General features: G+C 39.5%; 2 protein-coding genes across 3 annotated transcripts in view; one reads left to right on the forward strand and one right to left on the reverse strand.

Annotated features, from left to right (window-relative positions):
* The window catches only part of BCCIP (BRCA2 and CDKN1A interacting protein), a 147012-nt gene extending 146411 nt beyond the window's left edge, over nucleotides 1–601 (reverse strand). For both annotated transcript variants that reach the window (XR_012836277.1, XM_075757651.1), the window contains exon 1: nucleotides 461–601. Coding sequence is in view for 1 of the 2 variants with exons in the window: in XM_075757651.1 (XP_075613766.1) it covers nucleotides 461–598 (138 nt within the window). In the remaining variant the exon portion in view is untranslated. The remainder of the gene's footprint in view (nucleotides 1–460) is intronic.
* On the forward strand, nucleotides 555–21407 carry UROS (uroporphyrinogen III synthase). Its single transcript, XM_075757652.1, has 10 exons — nucleotides 555–695; nucleotides 6724–6813; nucleotides 7576–7659; nucleotides 8599–8695; nucleotides 10465–10539; nucleotides 12273–12347; nucleotides 17422–17505; nucleotides 17999–18084; nucleotides 19874–19972; nucleotides 20596–21407. The coding sequence occupies exons 2-10, from the start codon at nucleotides 6751–6753 to the stop codon at nucleotides 20740–20742; spliced, it is 810 nt and encodes a 269-aa protein (XP_075613767.1). The 5' UTR covers nucleotides 555–695; nucleotides 6724–6750; the 3' UTR covers nucleotides 20743–21407.
* Nucleotides 21408–24535: the final 3128 nt, after the last annotated feature.

A 24535-nucleotide genomic window follows, 5' to 3' on the forward strand; every position in this document is an offset into this window, starting at 1 on the left:
AGCAAATCTTCTGAGTCGAAAGCATTATTTTCAAGTGGCCGCCTCCAGTCGGCACGCCGAGCAACAGGCTCCACACACGGGCCTGTACAACCGACTGCGGCCTCGGGGATTCCAGCATTTACCAAAACAAAAAAAAAAACAAAAACAAAACAAAAAAAAAAAAAAACCCCAAAAAAACCCCCACAGGACCAGGAACGCAGGGCCCCACGCTGGGCCCCCACCCCTTTGCGAGGCAGCTCACAAGGGGACCCCCCCTCTCCCCCCCAACAGCCCCCATTCACGGCTTCGTGAGCCCGGCTGCTTGTTTCCATCGCTGTGCAGCTCGGTTTAGTTACAGTGAATCAAGAGGGGGAAGGCTCTGGGGGAGGGCAGGGGATGGCCGTGACAGACCGGCACCGGGGGCCTGTGAGGGAAGGACGAGCGCAGGCCCCGCGTGAAGGCCGTAAGCGGCCCCGCTCACCTCATCGATCTTCTCTTCTTCCTCCTCCTCTTCTTCTTCCTCCTCCTCAGAGTCCGACTCAGACCCCGACTCTGGCTCCAAGCCGCGGTCTTCAGCGGAAGGCTGGGCCCGGGCCCGCCGCTTGGCCGGCGTAGCCATGCTGCCCCGGCGCGCAGGCGCTCCGCAGCCGGAAGGAGCGGCCGGAGGCACACACGGTGCCCGCTTGGGGCGGTCCGGGTGCCGGCCGTGCGCGCAGGTGAGGGCCGGGGTGCGAGTGGCCTATGCTGCTCGCCGTGGGGCCGGGATCCTCGGCAGGGCTCCGGGGAAGGGCCGTGGTGCCGGCCGGGCTGGGGCAGTGCGGGGTGCGGGCTTGCAGTGGCTCAGCAGCACCTCTGCGTGTGGTGATCGTAGCGCGGCCCGTCTTGGGCAAAGCTCTCCCGGCCAGAGCTGGGGTACGCCGTGCCTGTCCGCGGTGAATCACGGGGAGAGGCTGTGTTAAACTGCGAAGGGGCGAGAGTCCTGGGGAGGGCTCCGGGGGCGTCTGGGGAGCGGGGGGGGACGGGGACGGACAGACAGACACACGGACACACGTCCCAGGCCGCCCCTCTCCTCGCTCCTAAAAAACCCGGGATTCCTTCTTCGTGCTGCTGCTGTCACCTGCTGTAAAAGAAACAGAGTATTCTGGAAAGTCATCCGGACTCTGCCGTGACTCAAAATACACTTGAAAACGATACGTGGAAGTGTAGGTGTGTGTTAATCATTGCAGCTCCCTGCCCTGCTGAAGCATCGTCTCTTTAAGGCAAGCACAGTAATTGTCCCATGCCACAAATGGCCTCCTGTTCCTTCTGCCCTCACCACCTCTCTTCTTGGCCTGTTCCTCTTGAACCTGTCAGCTGCACTGCTGTAAAGAAAAGAAAGCCAAACGGAGGATGAAATACAGTACTGGGGCCTAGAAGTTTGCCCTCGGCATCTATGGCGTTAGTCAAATTACTGAAAGCCGAATTCAAAAAGGAATCAAGTGCTCACTGCTTACTTAAAAAAAATTAATTCCCTGACTAGTTATAGATAATTCCAAACAATCAGAAAAGGCGTGAGGTAGAGTGCAGTAAGCACAATGTGAATGTGTTTTCCTGATAGATATTTTTTATAAAATGTATTGAAAAATCCTAAGCACTAAAAGTATCAAAATGGCCATTAATGTTTTGAGCCTCATTCATGTGTACCATGTTCCATTTAAGTCTTTGTGTCTAGTTAATGAAGAAAGGTAGGTGTTAATGAGATCATTTGAAGAAGAGTATCAGGCATTCACTGTTGACAGCCAGAAGAAGGGCAAGGCACAGGGCCTGGGATGTGTAATTTTGGCTTCATAAATAAAATCCAAATAAGTTAGAATCTGCATGTCCCTTTAAAGTCTCCAACATGTCTGTGTTTATTTTTTTATTATTATTTTTTGAGAGCTGTGTCTGCTCTGGGAGCGCTTAGGTCATTGCCAAAATATGAATACTGATACACAGGGAAAGAATTCAGTGTGGAAAAAGATGTATTGGCAAAGCCCTTTACTGCTGCAGTGAAACTGCCTCTGTGGGGATGCAATCTCTATCTATATACAGTTTTCCATTTTATTTTTGAAACTACATCAGTCAGGAATGACGCTAATTACTAGCTTTGCTTTTGGTAAAAATCCATAATGTAGTAGAAAGGTCTGAGTCCTTTGCTGCTCCTCTGGATTGCCATGTCAAAGAACCAGTTTTGTTGTTGAGTTTTGTGACATAGACACCCAAATAGCAGGAATTATTCTCAAATCTGTTGTTGTTACTTGATGATATATGTATTACATTACCTGTGAATTTGGTAGATTTCTGAACCATACTTCATGGCAGCCTTACAGGTAGGCTTTTTTTCTTCTCTAGTTATTACCCTATGTAATCATAGTAAAAGAATATTGGTAAGAAATGCGTAGTATCAAAAATCCTAGACCAGGGATTTTAAGAGGTTTTTTAAAAATCATATCTCCATAGTGTCTTATAATTCATCTCCATTTATGTTTATGATGGAACAGACAATTCGCTTTGCACTTGGCAATCAAACCTTATTGTGTGACCCATACAGTTGCTTATAATCAGAATAGTATTAGAAAAATTTAATATATTTTGCAGCTCTCAGTGTCACTTAGCAGCAAGAAACAAAAGGACCCGTCTATTTCTTTTTACAAGCCATCCTCTGTACTAAAGATAGCTCGCAATTAGTTTGGGGACAGCTTTTGAGATGAAAGTTGGGTGACCCACAGAGATGTTCTTTCTGTACAATGTTGTATATAAAGAAATCTGCAAAGGTTTTTTTAATATGAGAGCCTATTGCTCATTTTTACTGTATCAGGGACCTAGAATAACCAAATTCAGGTAATGCTACCGGTGAAGGGATGTGGTCTGTATTACAAACACATTGTAATCAGCTTTATATTTTAATTGAAGGCACAAGGTTATTGAATTTTACTGTGTGATGCTGTGACTAGGAAGCATTTCAATTATGTCTGTAAGGATAATATTCTGAATATGTAATGTGACCTAAAATTACCCTCCTTCTACATTAACTAAGGTGGACTTAATTTTAAGTAATGTGGACTCAGAGAAATAGCACCAAACTGGTTTTAGTGTTCAGTCATGACGTAATGCCTTAGGCAGTCCAGTCACTCTTGTAGTTTGTTATCAGAGCTAATTGGATGGTTCCCAAACTTCAGACTGACTAATACAAGTTTTTCTTCATCTTTGTGTCTCTGTGCTCAAGACTGAAAATCTGTTGTCCTCTTATTAGCTGTCTGCAAGCCTAAGGGGTTTTAAATGGTATTTTTTTTAACATTTGAAGAGCAATCTTTGCAGGGTAGTTATTGGTGCTCAGGCAAACAAAGCACTTGTTTTGTGAGCCAAAAGTGGGTGGCCAGCATCATCCTATAAACAAAGACTTGGCAGTGTAAAACTTACTGAGGTTATTTGTACACATTCTCTTTTCCAGATATAGATTGAGCACTGCTGGACTCTGCAAAGTCCATTCATTGTTCTAAATAGAAACTTTTTATGGTTGTTTAGAAGGTTGTGCATACCTCTCTTGATTAAATATATAACATATACGATATAATTTATAGATAAAATGTATAATATATATAAAATATATCTTTGTATTGCAAGTACTTCACTCAGAATACATCAAAAATTACTGAAGATGCTGCCTGTCTTATTTATGTGCTTTCTCTTAATGCTCTTTGATTCAGTAGGAATGTTTGTCGGAGTTCTTGACTCTAAGTGTATTTAGCAGAAATCTAGCTGTTTGGAAAATTGTATTTCAGTCGTTTGTCGGGCACTCCTTAGGAACATCTCAAGGACACGAGTAAACCAGTAAAAATCCTGTATTTCTCTTACCATTCCCAGTGCAGCGGGACCCCCCACATCGTTGCAGCAAGTCACAAAAACTTCTCTGTATGGTTCTTCCCCACAAAAAGAATCCATCGTGGATTTGTAACTTCTTCACCCTTTGAATGTATATTGGCATATTTTTTGTTTGAAAATGTGCTCGTGTGTACTTGTCCCTCTTTGGGATCTTGTCTGCCTTCTCTCCTGCCTACATTTTGCCCCGATTCACAGTGAAGTGGTGGTGGGGCACGCTTGCTATGGAAGTGAGTTTGGGCGGGTTGCACCCGTAGTGTGTGGGTGTGAGGACCTGGTGTTTGGAAAAGGGTGTATTCCACCAGTTTTCAGTTGGTGACACATGTCACCAAATCTGTGTGAACCTGTCTGAACGACGTAGGCAGAAAGAACAGAATGGTCTGAGAGGTTTATGGCTGCGGAAAAAGAGACTAATTTTTTCAGCAATAAAACCAAGAGCAGTCAGAGAGGAGTTGCAGATCAAAATATATGTTATTCATGAATGCACAAACTTATGGATTCCCTAGGTCAAATTTGTCTTACGTTGGACACTTGCAGCCCCTTTTTGGAGTCAATAAATGAGCTGCCTTCTGGCAGAATTGAAACTAAGCCAGTGGCTTCTCGGAGCGCCAGGGCTGTGCAGTCTTGCTCTTTTTACAAGTGAGCCAGATGGCTGAGTCCAAAATACAGCTTGTATGATTTCTTTGTAGAGGAGACAGCTAGGTAATTGCATCTTGCAGTAGTTCATGATATTTTATGACTTTGTAATTATTCTTTGGTTTCAATATATATTATGTATGCAGGATCTAAACAAAATAATTAATTTTATTATCATAAGTTACCTTGTTAAGCATGGATTTTTACCCATTTCTTATTGTTAATCATTGCTTGACACAGTAATAAGCCATAGGATGGGATGTTAATTCATTTCTAACTACCTAACGTAATTAATTAGAAATCTGCTTTCCCCAAGTGTACCTGAATTAACTCTCTCATGTCATCCGGGAGTTTTATTACAATACTTTTGGAAATTGCTCTTTCCAAAAAGTATTATTATCTTGTGTTACACAATTTGGAAGGATTTTTTTTTCCTTACATTTATGTTTTGATGACTTCATATTAAGAGTTACGTATTTTGGAAATAGGAAGGTGTGGTCAGTTAGAGTTAACATTTTTCTTGGTACTAGTGGAAATGTAAGTGTGTCTCAGAATATAAACACTGAACGTAGAGTTATAGCAACGATTGTTAGTAACATCAGTATCAGAACAACAATCTATACTACAAAGAACTATGCGCAAAGTATGTTTTCACACAAACCTTGGATTTTTAAAGTGAAGACTGTTACAATGTTAAAGTGACCGAGAAAGTCCCTCAGCCCTACCTCCTTCAAGCTACTAGCAACTGGAAACTCAAAAGCATTTGGGAGTCATGGGTACGATCTACTTTGGCATTTGCTCTAGTTTGAAGTCAGCACGAATTACATTTTCGAGAATATGGCCCTCGACAAAGTCCTTGTTTTTTTTTCCGTGTGCGCTTTTAGTCGTTCCCTCTGACTTCCCAGGCCTTGGTATTTCAGAACTGCAGAGCCCTACCGGTTCCCACTGTGTCAGTTCTGAGCCACTTCTTGTGGAAGTGAGCACTTCTGTGTCTAATGGTAAGAGGTTCAGAATCAGACACCACATTTAAAATGTAGCTTAAAACCATGAAGTTTTTAAAATTACAAAATTAACGTAGTATCGCAATCAGATATTGAGTTCCTGGGGGTGGTGCTTTGGGTGCCCTTTTCACCGCCTGTGTTTGGCAGTGCTTCTGGCTGTCGGTGAATGTGTGACACTGAGCTCTGGTTACTTGTACCAGATCCTGTTTTGTCCACTGTTGTCTAAAGCTGCCTTTTGCCTTTTTTCTCTTTTTTTCATTTTTTGTCTGAACCGATTTTTTTGGTCTTTGATGAAGTTTGGAGGATTTCAATGCATGTCATGGAAATGAATAAATTTTAAGATGTTCTGTACATTTGAATATTCATAATTATTAATTTTAAAGAGAATTTGCTAGTATGCAATCTATCAGGAAAGTAACATAGATAGTTAAGGTAAATGTGCAGTCAGAGAATGGATTTCTATTTGTGTTACTGCATTTGTTGATGTTGATGCTTGGTATATTTGCTTACATGTTGTAACAGGCTTTAAATTCAGCACCCAAGTCAACTTTTAAGGAACTGAGAACGATCATCTTCCATTTTAATGGCAGAATGTATTTTTTTGCTCTTTCCTTGTTTACTATAGATATATCAAAGAAGGCATGTGAATATTGTATATATTCTATTCAGGTGTATAAATGTGTCTATATATACACACATATATTTGTATTTAAAAAAAAAAAAAATTGAAACACTGCCCTGCACATATTTTGCCTCAGGAAAAAAGGTGAGACCCCAAATGCATCAAATTAAATCACTGGATACATAAGCCCTTGCATACTCATTATGGTGAGCATAGGGTGGAAACTAGCATGGAAATTAACAGAATAAAATAAGTTTTTGTAGATAGCAGGTTATTATGTTGCTGAACGTGACTGCGTTGTAGGGGTTGTTACTTCTACAAAATATTCACCTTTAAAATGTATTCTCATTGGTGACTTTCCTTATAGTTTCTCCCTTAAGCAGTATTATCTAAAGACAGCATGTTATTTGTTGCTCTTATCAGGGTGGATATTCATGCCCAGAGAATGTACGTTAACTGCTTACTCATTGTATAGAGAGCAGTGCAACTGTTAGCAACCCGGTTTCTTTGAAGCTGAGCTATTAAAGTCACTGTTCAGTAGAAAGTCCTCTAGATCTAATTTAGATAAATCCCTTTATTGTATTTCAGAGTTCTTTTGCAGTTATTTGGTAAACAATGAAGGTGCTGTTGCTGAAGGATCCCAAAGACAAAGATTCAGGACCAGATCCATATATTAAAGTGAGTAAACTTTTAAAAAAGTAAACAATTGTGTCACTTCGCTATTTAATAATAGTATCATGTGTTCAGCAAGGTAGATGAATGTAACTGTTGCAAGTGAAAAGCATGCTTAATCAAGATTAGGAGTGCACGTCTGAAATTTTCCTAAGAAGAAAATATGCTAGAAAATTTGCTGTTACTGAAAATTCTATTTTAGTTATGGGGCATTTGTACTGAATTCACCGTTAAAGCCCTCAGCAAAGTACTGATATTAAAACAATTTCATTTTAATTAATTAATATTGATTATGTTCATATGGATAGAATTAAGATTACAAAAAATGTTAGTAGTCTTATTGGGAATGTAATGTGAAAAAAAGGTTACTGCTGTGGTCCTCTCTGCCTTTATTCATGTGAGGATGTCTTACCTGTAAAAGCAGTTCTGTTGACTTTAAAGAATTACAGACATGTACAGGAATATTTGCAGGACTAGGTGATCATTGGTTACTTAGGGACTTCAGAGGTATGTGCTGGTATATACTGTAACTACTCAGTAGCTGTGTAGGAAGCCTCAGTTCCACAGCTGGCTGTTTAGTATTATGTTGTAATTATTGCTAAATAACTAGCAAAACCAAACTAGATTCACTAGTAAAAGCAAATAAGATGGCTTTGTATTTTACTTTAGTAAAAATAAGTATTTGTGCTGACTTAGTCAATTCTTTGGAAAAAACCCCAAACATCTGTTTGAAATCTATTTCAAGAGCTGTAAACCTTTTTTTGATAGGAATTAGGATTATACGGATTTGAAGCAACTTTGATTCCAGTTTTGTCATTTGAATTCATATCTCTTGAAAGCTTATTTGAAAAGGTAAGTTTTAAATTATTTCAGTTTTCTTATTTTCAACAGAATTTAGGCCATGGTTGTCAAGATGCCGTGTCTTATCTTGATTTAATAATGCCCTTTATGGAACTTATTTTTGTGTTTGCACAAACACAATTGTATGCAACACAAAACAATATTGTATGCAACTTGAAATATGTTGCCCATACTTGTTAAAGAATTAAGTTGGTCAGGTAGATGGTTGATGGACCATAGATAGTCACAGGTATTAGGGCATTTTGTCACAACAAACAATTAGAAGACTGTAGTGACAACTAAGTCACTGTTCTCTTTCTACTTGTTCTTCAACATATATATTTCATTTTAAAATGTTGAAAAGGTTTTCCAAAGGAGGTTTCCTTTACTGACAGTCTCCAACAGCACTGAACTTTGTTAGGTGCTTGAATGTATCATGATCTGCCATTTACAAGTGATCCAAGAACATTTTCCCTTTTTTTCTACTGATCTTTGAGAGCTCTTTAGTAATATTAACAGTTCTTTGAGAGGGCAGGGGGCAAGGAGCTGTCTGGGTAGTATCCTCTGTGTTACTACTTGGAATAACAGTTCATTTCTCGTGTATGAATTTGTAAGTAAGTACCTCGTATGTCGTTTGCCTATCCTTCCAGCTCATTTCAGTGACAGGAATCCTTGTCCGTTCCTGCAGATTCTCAGAATTAATATAATCTGTGCAAGTTTTGTTCTGAATTTGAGATTTGTTATACATTTCCCTCATAAATACTCTGGCTACTGACAGTAATGAAATATTTGCCCGTTTCAGTGTCAGACATTTATTGAAGGTGTTCTGTTCATCACAAGATTATAAAGAACTGATCAACTTTTTAAATTCAACCTTTTAAAATAACTTTTAAAATTTATTTTTTTTTTTAATTTATTTACTTACTTCTTAAATTTACTGTTTATAAGTAGCTCTCTTGCCCAGAATGTTATGGAGGCCTAGTTTTCACCAGTCCAAGAGCATTAGAAGCCATCAAGATATGTTTAAAAGAGAATAGTAAAAATGAAGGTAAGTGTGTATTTATATTCCTTGGTCTTTCTGTTTCAGGATTTTGTGAAGTTTGTAATTTTATTTCACCGTCCAGTAGATGTTTGGAGTATGCCTCTTTTAGAAAAAGCTTTATCTTTTAGTTCTTTTGGCATCATAAAGGCCTTATGCTAAATTGAGCTTTTAAGGGTTGGGGTTTCTGCACTTTTGCTGTTGTTAAAAATGAAAGAAAAGAGCTTTTTGTGCAAATTACTAATTAGCATGAGCTTTTTCAGTTGTGGTTAGCTCATGCATAAGGAATATTTTGCTGTAGTGCCTACTTTTGCTTACTAACTACTTACCTCCCTTAGAGAGAGGAGCATGTTATAGAAACTGGCCACTGCTACTTCTGTGCTTATATAATTCTTATGAAGTCTCACAGAAAAAGAGATTTGTCTCTTGAATATAAAATTTCTCAAGTGAATTAAGTATTAGCTAAAAAGCAGCGAAGAAATGGTGATACGTTAAAGCCAACAGATTAGTTGTGAGTAAGAATCCTGCAGAGTGCTAAATAGAAATTACCATACCAATGATCTATCAAATCCTTGTAAATTCTGCTAAATTCTTACGCTAAGTGATAACTTCTGGCTTTGAGTTTTTATATGCACTTAAATTGTATCATTACTTAATCTGCTCCATATTCAGGCTGTGGGCATACTAATCAATGTACGGTGAGTAAGGTTACATTCTTGAGTAAGCTGTAAATACACTTTCAGCTTATTTTACCATTTTTAACAGCAGAAGGCTATATTTTCAGATTTTCGGTCAAATGTAATCTCTTATTTAGAGTTCATCCCAAGTCTCGATTAGGCATTTTGGGAGCTGTTGAAATACATATTTTAATCAATAAAATGAGTCTTTAGTTCCTATTTGGGTACCTTTCAAAGGGCATGAATCCTTTTTCCTTCTTCAGAATAGTTTCCTCTGGTTTTTTTCAAACTGTTGTAGTTTCTATTTCTTTTTTTTTTTTTTTCTTCCTCCAAGAAAGGACTCGATATCCTATGATATTTTAAGACAAGATAGTAAAAGATTTAGTGTATCTATTTCTGACCCACTAGGATTTCAGGTGTAGGGTTCAGGTAGCTGGATCCAGGAAGTGTAATCTATAACGTACTTACTGCCTGAAGGAGGAAAACCATTTCCTAGTAATTTTGTTTTCGTGTCTGGTACATTTTATTTCTGAGCTGATAACTTATTTTTGGCGTACGTTTTAAATAGAATCAATTTCTATATTTTTATTGTATAAGAAAGAGTTGCATTATAGAGTACTGTAGTGCATGGATATAGATTTTTACACTTTTATTTGTTGTTGTAGAAGATTATATTTGGGTTTGCCTAAGCCTTCAGTTTTAAACCCCCAGTTTGTATGTCTAAATCTCCCTTTGTACTATGTGCTAGTTTTTCCTATGAGTTTTGATGCTTTTTTAAATTCTTAGTGCCAAAATATAAATGAACATTGCAAGTTGTATGTGATCTGGTGTAGGGCAAGTGTGCATTAAAAATGCTACTTAACAAAAGCAGCTAAGAACTGTTTACTCAAATTAGGCTTTTAAAAATGTGTTGTAGACTGCTATTTACACAATGAAAAAATACATTAAAAATTCATTTTGTACATACAGATTTGCTGAAAAATGTAGTGGAGTATTAGTTATTATTATTTTGCTGTATTTGTAGATTAAACAAAGTCCAAATACTCATTTAGCATTCATATTTTGTTGCCATGTGCTTAAATTTAATTTAATGTTTTTCAGCCTGGTCAAAATCTCTTAAACAAAGATGGAATACCAAACCAGCATATGTGGTAGGAAAAGCTACAGCTTCTCTAGGTAAGCTGGGGTTTAAAAAAAGAAATCGTGGATAAATCTGTCTTGTAAGTACAATATTTGGAATATTAGCTGCTATTCAAGGGTGCTTAAAAAAAAATACAGGTAAGTTTTATAAATGGATAATTTTGAAAACAGGTAATGGTATACACATTAGAACTATACATGCTTGCTTCATCTAAGGATCTAGCTTCTGTTTTTTCATTACTTTTATTATAATGTGACAGTAACTACTTTAAAAATTCAGTCAAAAGAAAAAAAAACCCTTTGTTTTTAATTTGCATTTGATTTTTTTTTTTTCACTCACTTTGGAAATGAAATTGGATGTAGGGGAATATAGCATGATTGTCTGAGATTGTACGAAGTGCGATGCACTGGCCCTTGAGGCACTGGCACAGGTTGCCCAGAGAGGTTGTGGATGCCCCATCCCTGGCAGTGTTCAAGGCCCCCCATGGCAGGGGGCTGGAAGGCTTTGAGGTCCCTTCCAACCCAAAACCATTCTGTGGTTCTATGATTCTATGATTTATTGCCTCTGTGTTCCTGTGAGGCATTTGCCAAACAGAAGTCAGCAGTATACATCCTGTTGACTTCAGTGGGTCAGCTGCTTTATTTGTCTTGACACTGGTTTTAATCTGACGCGATACATATTTCATGTGCGTAACAAAAATGCAACGTAGATTTTAGTTTGTGAAAGCCTGTCTTATTGTGAAATTGCTTTGTAGCCTCAGTTTCCACTGAACCATGCAGAAATATTACAGAAAGACTAGCACTTGAGAATTTTAAGTGTCTTGATGTTTTTCTGCTTCTAGTCCAAAAATAATTTGGATAAGTGCTGGCTACCTCTATAAGAAGCATATTTTTTCAGGCAAACTGGTAAGAAGACTGGGTCACCAACTGGTGACACCTAACAAGCATCTTCAATCAATCAAGTTCCAAATGAGTTAACTTCTCAGGGATTCATCTTATCCCTACTTACTTGCTTAAATAAGAGCAGTGTTATACTCCCAAATTTTCCAAGAGGATTTCAGCCTTCGCTGCTGTCATGAATGGAGTCATAGAGATGCACTTATCTGCAAGAGGGAAGCAGCAATGTATTTTATTAATAAAAAAGTTCAATGGTAAATGCAACAGTGGTTCAACCAGATTCAATTATTTACTGCAGGGTCAGACAAAACTCTCAGGGAGACCCTCCCGTTGAGTGATGAGGTTCAGAGAGGACCCCCTTGCTTTCTAAACTCCTACTCAGAGGAGTCTAGGTGAGGCTGGATCCAATCTTAGACTCAGACTTGGTCAGCAGTTCATGTCTAAAGGATTATATGTGCACAATCAATCCTTTATATCACTTAGCTAAAATTTTCAAAGTTCTAGCATGCTTATTCCCAATTCACTTACTGAATGACACGATAAGGATTCTCTCAGCCTCGACGAATAACCTTGAGAGTCGTCCCTGCTCAAGGGGAGATCCTGTTGTGCAGTCTGCTGCTGTGCAGGAGAGCTCAAAGGGCTCTTGGGCTGCTCACTATTTTATACTTTTTCAATGTATGTCTTTCTAGAGCCAAAATTGAATTTTTCGTACCATGTAACTACTTCCAAGTGCTCTGATTTTTCACTTTTCAAAGAAGTATTTGTGTGCTTGGATCAAGTTGTGTCTCCCTTTTCAACCCATGCTTCTGTGATAGTAAATCTGAATTATTCTCATGGATTTCAATGTCTGTCTTTGCTACTTGTGGTTACAGTGGAAGAAATTGGCCTCACTCCACAAGGAGAAAAGTCTGGAAATGCTGAAAAATTAGCTGAATATATTTGCTCAAGTAAGTATCTAAAATATTCTACTTAAATTAAGCTAATGTACATTCCATTGTTTCAGAATTTCCTATAAATAAAATTGAATGTACACTGAAGCAGAGAAATACATACTGGATTTACCTCTTCTTCTAACCTGTGAATTCAGCTTCTGGGAGTGTTGGGTGATATCTCTAAAAGACGATAAAAAATACTTTGAAATACCTGTACAAAACATTAACTTACATGAAATCTTAGACTCTGTAATTGATTAATAATGCTCTATGACCCAGTAGACAAAGTATTTTTTTACTAAAAGCCCAGAGCTGCAATGATTGGAAATTGCTACTTAATCATGAGATTTAAGGGATTGTGACTACAGGTGACTACAGGTGTGCTGATTCTCTGTGAACTTTGGGTGATCTGACTTGCCTTGCTTCAAACCAGTTAATGTTCTGTTTAATATCTTTATCAATGATCTGGACGAGGGGATGGAGCGTAGGGTGGGAGTGTTGATCTGCTCGAGGGTAGGAATGGTCTACAGAGGGGTCTGGACAGGCTGGAGCGATGGGCCGAGGTCCTGCACTTGGGTCACACCAACCCCAGGCAGTGCTACAGGCTTGGGGAAGAGCAGCTGGAAAGCTGCCTGGCAGAAAAGGGCCTGGGGGTGTTGGTTAATACTGGCTGAATATGAGCCGGCAGTGTGCCCAGATGGCCAAGGTGGCCAACAGCATCCTGGCTTGTATCAGAAATAGTGTGGCCAGCAGGACCAGGGCAGTGATTGTCCCCTGTACTGGGCACTGGTGAGGCTGCGCCTCAAATACTGTGTTCAGTTTTGGGCCCCACGCTACAAGAAAGACATTGAGGTGCTGGAGTATGTCCAAAGAAGGGCACATTTTTTACAATAATTTTTTAAAATTATTAAAATAAGAAACATTTTTAAGCTTAGGGGCTGATTATTTTTTGGGTGGATGGGTCAGTACAAGCTGTGAAAAAAGAGGCTGCATTTTTTTACGTCCTGGGTTATAGAGCTTGAACAATGTCATAAGCAGCAGCTGCCAGCACAATGGGTTTGACCTCAGAGCTTCTGACACACGTGGTGTTTCAGGGGATCCGTGACTGAGATGCGTGCTGCCTTCTGAGTGTCCATCTGAGTATCAGCTGGGAGGATTGGTTGTCAGAAGTCAGCAGAATTAGTCCCCAAGCTCTCTGAAACTCGTTGCTAAAATATTCTCTGTATCAGATGAAAATCACACCTAAGGTTCGGTATCTCAGCAGCAACCTGTTAGCTGGCAGATCCTTCCCTGCACTTTTATATCACCTGGGGTGTGTTCCCGCTCATGTGAGAAAACAGGGAGCTGTATAGTGGAGCATCATAGTGGGCATAGAAATTAGAGGGTAGTTAGTCTGATACAAAGGTATGTCCTTCACTGAATGACTTTCTGCCCCAAATTTAAAAAGGGAAACAGAAACCTTCGTCAGAGGCTCATGCAGTGTCCACTAATTGAACAGAGAACGACCAACTGAAAAGCCATGGTATTCAGCCAGTCAAGGTAAATAACCCCAGCCAGGGAAACAAATGGCAGTGCAATTATTCTAGATGTTGGATGAATTATTGTATCTGCTGGTTTAAAAGCCCTGCTGCTGACCACACTGTATGAACTTGCTGAATAAGGTGCTAGGTGCTTCAGTAGTGGAAATGATGTCAAGAAGGGTGACATGTTGGGTTTTGCTGTTAGGTATAATATTAGATATGAAAGAGAGTGTTGATTGGCAAAGTCTGTGTGGTAACAGAGATTTGTAGGTAAAAGAAAAATTGATTGGAGCTGGCAAGTATTGTTTTTTATGGGCAGAGTGCTCTGTAATTCATTGGCAAATAAATATTTTAACTATATGGAATATTTAATGATAAAAATGATAGTTGCCAACACAAGATTAAATAATAAATTCTGAAAATTAAAAATGAAATTTTCAACACAAAAATGCCGTGAGTGAAGAATAACCCATATCTACTCTTCAACAGATATTTTAAAACAAAGACAGGTTTTAGCTGATTTTTTTAGTGCTAGGAAATCTACTTCTGGTAATGAATTAATGTTTGCAAGTTTGCAGAAGGGGTTTTTTTGAGAAGGAAGGTGAGAAAAATACCTGTGTTTTCTGTTGTATGTGAAAAAAAAATAGGATCGGGTCTAAGGAAAATAATGCATGTAGTACTGTGGGTGGAAAAATTCCTCATTGGTGAGCCTGTGACTGGCACAGCTACTGCGCCGTAACCTCTTCTTGGTTAAATTGACACGATGCTGCAACACTGCCATTATCCTTGAAAAAATGACTGCCTTTGAATACCCTTCAGTTTTGATAACCGACCAGTGAATTTCAATCATTGGAGACTGCTTGTTGTTGATACATATAATCATACTCAGTGATTTATTGGATTGTGCGTATTTATGCGGTCTCAATTTATCAAGTGGTTTATAACAACCTCTGAAGTACAGATTAAATTACATCATGTTCCTTGTTGCGTATATACTTATTTTTCTTTATGCATAAAATGATGAGTAAATGAATAGCTCTAAATTTTTTATATCATTAGAATTTATTGTCAGAATAAATATAAACTAGGGAAAAGATCATCCCCTGTACTAGGCACTGGTGAGGTCACACCTCGAGTTCTGTGTTCGGTTTTGGGCCCCTCCCTACAAGAAGGACATTGAGGTGCTGGACGTGCCCAAAGAAGAGCAGCAAAGTGGTGAAGGGTCTGGAGCACAAGTCTGATGGGAGCGGCTGAGGGAACTGGGGGTGTTTGGTCCAGAGAGCAGGAGGCTGAGGGGAGACCTGATCGCTCTCTACAACTGCCTGAAAGGAGATTGTAGCTGGGGGGGGGGGTCGGTCTCTTCTCCCAGGTAACAAGTGATAGGACAAGAGCAATCAGCCTCAAATTGTGCCAGGAGAGGTTTAGATTGGATATTAGGAAAAATGTCTTCACTGAAAAGGTTGGCCAGCACTGGAACAGGCTGCCCAGGGAAGTGGTGGAGTCCCCATCCCTGGAGGGATTTAAAAGACGTGTAGATGTGGTGCTTGGGGACATGGGTTAGTGGTGGGCTTGGCAGTGCTAGGGTAACGGTTGGACTGATGATCTTAAAGGTCTTTTCCAACATAAACGATTCTGTGATTCTAAAATCTGAAGCAATGATACTTCTTTTGTTATTCACCTTTTGTGCTTTGGTACCCGCTTCAACTTCAGTGCTTGGGAAAATAAAGGAATTTACTCCTTAACTAGGTAGCTAACTTTACTCTCTTTTCAAGACAAATTTTTTTTTAATTTTATTACAGTGTAACATTTGCATTAGTTACAGAAGTAGGGAATACCATTAGGGCCAATGCTTGTTTAATTGTTCAGGCCTACTAAGGAATTTTTCTGTGCTTTGTAAGCACAAACCAAAAAGGATTAATGTTTCTTTACAGATATCACATTGACATTTCAATTAAGTGACATGAGTTGTAGAAGGATTAATGCTGAAATATTTAGGTTTTATCTTTTTATTTTAAAATCTCTTTTACATTCTATCCCAAGTTCATTCTTCCTTTCTGTAATTTATTAGAAGCATATCTTTGGCTTCTAATAAAACTTCAGCATGCATTTAAGACAGTCAAATGTATCTGTGTTGACTCCTACTAAGGATGTTTCCATTTGATTTTTACTATGCTGTCCCTTTTTTCCCTGCAGCATCTCTGATGCTTACTGTTATAAACCAAGAATTCACTTCTAGCACTTAAAAAAAAAAAAAGCATTTATTTGTCTAGTAGTCAACTCTTAAACATGTCTATTAACATATTTGAATTAGTAATAAAATAAGGTGTTGAGGAACTCTAATTTATTTTGGAAGATGAATGCATACTTGTGTGCAGCTGTGTAGAATTTAACCTTGAAGTGTTCTCAGTATTTGTTATTTATAGAAAAGGCAAACTCTGTGCAAAAAAAATCTGCCGTTGTTAAGTTTCTGTCCAAAAACCAAATTCCTCTTCAATTAAAATGCTCTTTATCTTTTGCAAAGTGTCAATATTCACTTTTATTAGATAAAATCTAGTAGTGAAAAACTTTCCAAAACAATTAGTTTAATCCCTAAACCAGCAAATTACTGAGAGGCTCATCTAGACAGTGCTATTTCATTCTCCCCAAGGCAGGTATTTGCATTCGCAATGGGATGATTATCGTCAGTGTCTGCACTTTCCTGTCTCCAGTGCGTGGGTGTACACAGAGTGCACGGGGACAGGGTGGCTACGGGAATGGAGGTGTCACCCAGGAGATGGTGACATGGATACTGTCACCTGGTGGTATTTTTTAAGCAGAATTTGCTCCTCTGATGATGTCTTAGAAACGTACCAAACCTTTGGAAACAGCTTCCCAGGTGTATCATGTCCTACAAGAGTGAAGTTACGAACAGCCATGTATCTATTGGGAAGGCCCTTCCAAAATCTCCAGGGGGCTTTCCCATGTTGGCCGTGTAACAATAATTAAGGTTGGAGATCACTTCCATTTTAAAGGACAAGAGGAAGTGAGGATATCCACTCCCACCCTAGCAATGGAAGTAGAATCATTTTTCCTTGGGGAAGTAAGAAAATAAGACTTTCAGATAGGTTGAAACTTTTCAGCAAAGTATTTCTGTCCTCTTCTTTGTCTGCCGGAGCATTCTTTTATAGAGGGAGCTGTCATGTGTTTGGTGGGACTAAGATTTTAAATATAAAATTGAGGAAAATTGTGTTTCTGAGGAGGAGGAGATAACTTGCACAGTACTTGTTTTGTAGACTGGCAAGGGGAATAGAAATGCGGTTTATCTTCCGTGAGATCTTTTTAGCCAATGTATTCATATTATAGTTACGGAATATTTTTTAATTTACATGCTAAGTAGCCTCTGTCCTCTGAATTGTGGATGCAGTTGCACTGCAAATGTTTTCAGTTGTCTTCGGGCTGTATCTGTAATGGAGCATGCGGCATTTACTGCAGTGTTCAACATTTGATACCTTGAAAATGTATTAAATGTATCACGTTTACTCTCTAATAAAGACATAAGTTAATTGAAGTACTTGTTTGTGTGTTTACAGGAGAGAAACCAAATTCCTCAGCTCTTCTGTTTCCTTGTGGAGCCCTGAAAAGAGAAGTACTTCCCACAGGACTTAGAGAAAAAGGTTGAACTTCCCTTGGAGCCTCATTTTAGTCAGTCAGTTTTGATAAAAGTTGTATCTAAAGCTTGTGAACCAAATTTGACTAAGTAAAAATTGAAATTGCTATTACGTTGGCTAGAAGGTAGAGGATGGGAGTAAAAACTGTGAGGTCGGATTGCTGCCCACAGCTCTGAGACTGAGCTGCAGCATGACGGGAGCAAGGTTATTTGCTTTGTTCTTCACTTGCCTTCTCTTCTGTGAGATGGAAGGTAACTAATTCACAGAAATGTTGCAAGAATTGACAGTTTTCCCCTGTGCTTGAAGGTCCTCTTATTACAATTGCTTTAGTGTATCTTGCAACTCTAGAAATACCTACAAGTCCTTCACAGAATTTTTTCTGTATCTTTTTAGCCTAAAATAGTACACCTAAGTGCAATTAGTATGTTGAGAGTGTTTTATTGAAGTAATAGAAATCAATGAAACATTGTTTAATTATGACTGTGTATCCTAATTACAGGTATACCTCTGGAAAGCCTTACTGTTTATCAAACAACCCAACACACTGACCTGCAAGAATCTTTGAGCAGTTATTTCTCACAACAGGTATTGGACACTGATGTAATTTGAGAATTTTTGAGGTATATGATAACACCTAGCAGAAGGTACTCCTTTTTTTTTTCAGCTGTCTGTAAATGATACTTGTGGTGATACCAGAATGTCCTGCATAGGCTTCTTGTTTTGTTTCCCTGTTGGCTCCCAAGAAAATCCTTTAGCAAAAGGTTCATACAGAGAGTGAGTCCCTCAATAATACTGTGTCAGAAGTTACATTTAGTGAGGATATTTACTGAACAGCTTTGCTATTAATTTTTATTAGTGTAATTGAAATATCACTGGACATCTTTGCTATATATTACAAATCAGAATCCAATAGTAGTTACCTGCCCTATGTAGTTTCAGTGTTCCTTCTCTGATTATCCAATTTATGAATGTAGTAATCTCATTTTAAGTGTTAGAATTCCAAGTGACATGCTGTTGACAAATGTATTATGTTTGCTAGAATTGTTATTGATGTTTTTCTCTTTTTAAAACCATCTAGTAAATGTCATTAATCAAGGATCAGTGCAGATACTAATAATTGCTTTTATTTTTTCAAGACTGGCTTTCTGAATTTTCGATTTGCAGGAGCCTACACCATATGTAGGATTAATTTTATTCAAAATGCAGGCTTTGCTTCTTACAGAAACTTGGCCTCCTCAAGCACGTTGCACCTCTTTTTAAAATCTGTGCATTAATGTCTTGTTAAATTACGTATTGATTCTAAAGCTCTTTTTCAAGAGGTCCTAAAAGGTTATGGCATGGGTAGTCTAACTGATACATCGTAGTATCCTGGTGTTTTCCCAGATGGATATTGCAGTTCTGAACCCCGCGGTATTTAGTTTATGCCAGTGAGTCAGTAGTACATACGCATTTTGTAAATTTCTGAACTCCTTTTATGAAACTCCTTGCTTGCTGCAATTAGAAGTTATTTTCTTTGTAAAGCTGTTAAACTGTGTTTCTCATGTGCTTTTTAGTTGTTTTTAACTGATGGTGTTCTGGTTGTATGTTCAGTGTGTGGAGAGGTGACATAAAATGACAAGTGTTTAGCACTCGGTGAGACAGCAGCAGCACTGTGTTAAACTGTCATTCTGGCCTCTGTGAGCTCAGGCTAACTTCCAAGTCATGCGCTATAAAACAACAACAGATGTAGTTTGAGTGGAACTAGTGTATCTTTCTGGTCAGACAGAAAATGATGATAAAGGAGGCATGTGCTTTGGGTGTGCAGCTCAAGAGCTTGGGACCTTCACTCCAGACAGAATTTTGCAGAGTTGTGGAGTTTTTTTGGCTACAGAAGTTTGCTCCTGCTATCTTAAGGCAGGCTTGTTCTGAGAGAGAAAACCCTTCCAGGGGTCTGCAGTTTTAAGGCATCACCTCATCTTTGCCAGAACATCTCAGGGCAGGCAGAACTTAGAGTAAACCACAGGAGCTGGGAAACAGAGAATACGTGCAGAATTGAGATAGATGGGAATGGCTTTAGGGAAATAACTTGCTGAATTTTCGTGCTAAACAGGAAAATGCGTACAGCTCCAGAACACTTTCAGTACGTTTATCACCAAGCGCTTGTGTGACAGAGTGTTTGGTTCAAGTCACACCTGAATTTCAGCACTCTGTGGTAGAATGGGGGTTTGGCAGACTGTCGGCACCGCAGGAAATGCTTTCTGTTGGTGTAACTGCTGTTTCTCATTGTTAAAGCACTTCATTTCCATAGAGAGGCAGTTGAAGGGACCTGTGTGAATGCACTGATAAACTGCTGGAGTGAGTAATCTTATGTTAACCTACGGTTACTTTTACTCAGGGAATTCCAGCAAGCATTGTGTTCTTCAGTCCATCTGGTGTCAAATTTTGCCTCCAGCACATTCAGAAGCTTTCAGGGGATTTTATCAACCATATCAAGGTATCTTCTCTTTAAAAGTGGTGAAATACAATAGGGAGTAAGTTTGGGGTGGGTGAATGAGAGCTAGGAAAGCTGTTACACCCATTACAAACCTTCATTTTCGGTTTTGTTTGTGTTTATTTCTCTGAAAAACAGGTTATAGCAAATACATGGATAGCAAATAGAGATGTTATTATATAGCTGAGAGCCTTTTTTTAAAAAGAGAAAAAGGAATCGTTTTCACCTAGAATTTTCTTCTCCAACTAACTTTTCAGTCTCCACTGGGTGTAGGCTTTATTTTCTCTTAGTGATGCAAAGGTGTGAGTAGTCCATGCTTGAATCAGCAATTACAGGCTGAGGCATATTAAAAGTCCTCTCACTTTTCCTGAGTTGTGGGACTAAAAGAGCTTTAATGTTTGTAATGGCGAGATAAATAATAATCTTTCCTAAGGAATTTCTAATAAGCAGGTTTTAATACTGATAACCTTTAACCTGAAATGGCTAGTACAGTTTAGTAAGCTCAGCCATGCAAGTTGACGCGCTGACAGCGCCAGCGAAGAAGGCAGGCTCTGGACCTACGTAACTAGTTCAGAGCTGATGCCGTACCCGACCACGCTATTAGAACCGTGACAATGTCCTTTCAGTTTTGTGCCATCGGTCCAACAACCGCTGAAGCCATGGAAGCAGCAGGAATCCCGGTTAGCTGTACTGCTGAGAGTCCGACTCCCCAAGACCTCGCCGCTGGGCTCCAAAAAGCACTTTGCTTACAGAACTGCTGTTTATCGAAGTAAGGGCAGAGCATGCGTTTGAAGGTGAATGCGGTGCTGTGGAAGGGTTTTCCATTTTGCAGACCTGTTGTCCTGCAAGGAAATATTTTTCAGGACCATGCAACACTGTCCTTGTCAGGGCCTGGTGTGAGAAGCTTGCATCTAAATATTTAAGACATCTAGAATTTGTCCAGCATATTTTAAAGCATCTAGCTATTCCCCTTTTCTCATGTGTGCAGTGTAAGTATTTTATGTGGACATTTCTTGAAAACTAGTTGTGAGAGGCTAATCTGCATCAGAGTAGTAGATCAGAATAAATGTATCACCTCAGGTATCTCCTAGCACACAAGGTAAGGATTTAATTTCTCTGTATAATAATCAGTTTTACGTGCACATCTTCTTTTTCTTTTGTAAAAGAAAAGCGTACTTAAAATGAAGTACTTTCTGTTGTAAAGCTTACTTGTTCATTCTGCTTTTCAAATATTTATATGAAAATGATGATTGTAGATTCTCAATGGAATAGGACAATTCTTGCAGTGAAGTTGCACTGTGTGGAGCTAAGAGCAGATCAGCTCTTGCCACTAAATATCTTCACAGTGCAGGGTCTGAAAAAAATTAGGTTTTGGTTTCTATTCCTGTAATGAAGAAGGATTTATTAACAGAGAAATAAACTGGCTTATCATCGTTAATAACGGTGTTAGAGTTGTCTGGTTTGGATGTGGTTTATGCTTTAATTGTTTATCTGTGAAAGGAGAAAAAGTAATCCTATTTAGCACTAAAGCTACCTCCACTAATGCTAAGAAATTCATAGATTTAAATCATCATATACCCAATTATAACCCTCATGAAAGTCATTCATGTTGTTAGTATAGCGCTGAGGTTCACAGAATAACAGAGAAATCCTCATTTGCTGTAAGTTTCTATTAGCTTAATTCTGAGTATATGACCTGAATTTGCAATTAGGTGAGACGCTCCGTACCTAGGAGTTAATCTGAACCCAATTACGTTAATACAAGCTGAAGTAATTTCAAACTGTGTATGTGGATTCATCAGTCAGACTGGGCACAAGATGGCAACCATTTTGCTTTATAAAGCAGCTGAATTTTCTTGAGATGAAATAGAATCTCAGAAGTATTCTAATTGCAGGAAGAGAATGTTGAACAGAGGGAGGAATACTTCATCACTGAGGACACCGACCCTGTAGGACAGTAGAATCACTATGGAAACTGGATGAGCTGCAGGATGTGTAGAGGTGCCCCAGGGAGAGAGGCAAGAGAATGATTACGCAGGAACTGTTGACTTTGCCCCTGTGTTTTTTTAAGATGATTGAAGTTAAGCTGTTGAACATTCAGATTCAGCTGAGTAGAGTCATTATAGCGTAGAGCCTGCAGTACGGTTCATCTCTTCATTCAAAAATAAATCCACGGCAGAGCGAGGGTTTAGCAGTCTGTTCCAGTCCCTGCAGCACTACTCACAGCTCTAGCCTGTGAAACAGAAGACAACTAGGAGGGGATGTGTGTGAGGTAGCACTGCGGGGCAGAGGAGGAAGGGGAGACAGGCTCAAGAGAAGAGAGCGAGAGCTGGAAACAGAAGCCAACTGTGGGCTTGTGCTCCCTTACACTGTATGGCAATTCTTTGCTAATGTGAGTTATATTGTTGTTTGTCTAACTCCTCAGCTCAGGCCTTTTTCTACGTGTCTTCCCAGCAGAAATGATCAGTAACCATCATTTCCAAGTAACACGTACTTATCACATTTAGTACTTGGTAGTCTATTTCAGTAAAAAGAGAGACAGGAGTAGAATTGCAGCAGTTGAATGGCGCTTTATCCTTTCCCAGCCTGATGAGCTGAAGTACAGGCCTGGCTTTATCCAAGCAACCCTTCCACAGCTGGAACAACCGTGCCCAGATCACCACTGACCTCTATGGGTAATTAATCTTTTCTAGAAGATCCATACAATATTCTATTGGTTATTTTACCCACAACCAACCTGCCTTTAAGAGCATTGTGCAAGCCTGTTCCCTGCACACAAATACCGCTCTGAGGAAGAAACCGGGCTCCAAAGCTGCTGGCCTTGCAATACCGAGTCTGCCCGTGTAATTAAGAAGCAGGATGAGTCTCACCCAACCACTGTAGCATTCTTAACCACAGAGGACTTCAGACTTGTATTAATAAGTAATTATTAATAAAGTAATTTGGCACGTTACAGACCTAATCTATGTGACTCATTGAAGTACTGTAGAATATTACTTCCATTTTGTTACAAGGAAGCAAGAAGACGTTATGCAGTGTCCCCCCACATCACGGTAACAGACTGTTCTTGCTTCTCAGAGCTTAGACTGAGGTTCTTCTCGTCAACTGGCTGACAGTCAAATACCAAGAGCCTGCAGAACCACACACTGGTATCTATGCCAGCAGCTGTGTCTAAAATCTGCAGGATAGGGGAAGGTGTAAATGGTGCTTTCTTCTCACTACTTGTTTTAGGGTTTTTTTTGAAATTGCACAAAAACCTCCCACTGCTGCCTCCTGCCCCTGCAAGCCCTCCTCCCCTTTCCATTCCTCCCTCAAACGCGCCTGCTACCTCAGATTTCCTCTGGAGAAAGCACTGCCTTACAGCACAGATCCATGTGGTGCCATGCCAGTAACATGCTATCAGGCAAAATCTCTGCTAAAAAGGCCCATTTCAGCACCTGTTTCAGCCCCAGGAGGACCAGACATTACACTCTAGTCTGACACTTTTCTTTGGGCCAGCCTTTGCGGCCTTTCCTTCTCGACTAAAGTGAAAACTGCAGCAGTGCACGCACTGACCTCTTGCTAAACCAGGTCTGACAGAGGGTTTTGGCTGGCATTTCCCCTTACCCTTAGGAATCTGGCAGCAGCGGTCAAAACAGGAGTCCTTCTAACCAGGACTCTCTATCTCTGGACCCTGTTCCTGATCTCAGCAGGCTTTGTTCAGTCACCTCTCAGCTCCTCTGCTCTGAGGAAGGGATTTTGTCCTGAACAGATTTTTTCTCCCCTCACCCTTGCCACGCTTCCCGATAACAATTTCAGGCATCATGCTTTTAACCATCTTTCTTCAGAAACCCACTGTTCCATTTCCTGCAGCTTTGACCTCACCAAAAGTGAAGGGGAGCCAGCCCCCAGGTGGAAAGCAGGAAAAGACACAGAACCCTTCTTTTTCAAATCGGTCATTCCAAATTGGAAGCAACAGAACAGCTACAGACGAAGCCTGTCGTCTTTCATCCTTTCACAAGCTGCTTTTGCTTCTCTCAGGTGCATTTGTGCTCTGCAGTGCATCAGAAAGATCAGGTTTCTTCTGAAGACAGATCCACTTGTATAACCTTGAGTTGTCAGGACAAAAATTTGTACGAACAAGGGGTTTCTGGGTGAAAACATGCCCCATACAAAAAATAAAAAAAAAAGCATCATTCTCTATCTCTCACCATGAGAGTAAGAATCACCTCCTCGAAACAAGCAGCTTAAATAGTTCATTCACTACTTGTGCGCAAGTACAGAGATTAAAAAAATACATATGCATACATCTGCACAGGTAAAAACTGTTAATACCTTTAAATAAACAGTGTTTTATACTGTTGTTACACAATAATGAATTTGTAGAAAAAAAAACATTAAGACATCAGATGTTGTATTTTTGAAAACTTTAAATAATAAGTATTTCCAAAAACCAGAGTCCTCACCTGCAGAGATTAAGACTACACTCATTAGGCCTGATTTTACAGATCTTTTTCCAGCCCCCACTGCCTTTCAAATAGTTTTTATTCTGTGGAGCAGTTTGCTTCACTGATGAGGGTCCTAACA

Source organism: Balearica regulorum, chromosome 7 (assembly GCF_011004875.1).
Source record: "Balearica regulorum gibbericeps isolate bBalReg1 chromosome 7, bBalReg1.pri, whole genome shotgun sequence".
Classification (NCBI taxonomy): domain Eukaryota; kingdom Metazoa; phylum Chordata; class Aves; order Gruiformes; family Gruidae; genus Balearica; species Balearica regulorum.

What these genes read in the sequence shown, in the direction of transcription:
- UROS (XM_075757652.1), top strand. Translation starts at nt 6,751, where the DNA reads ATGAAGGTGCTGTTGCTGAAGGATCCCAAAGACAAAGATTCAGGACCA. An exon ending in AAAAGCTACAGCTTCTCTAG is followed by an intron (nt 10,540 to 12,272) that starts GTAAGCTGGGGT and finishes TTGTGGTTACAG; the next exon opens with TGGAAGAAATTGGCCTCACT. An exon ending in ATTTTATCAACCATATCAAG is followed by an intron (nt 19,973 to 20,595) that starts GTATCTTCTCTT and finishes ATGTCCTTTCAG; the next exon opens with TTTTGTGCCATCGGTCCAAC.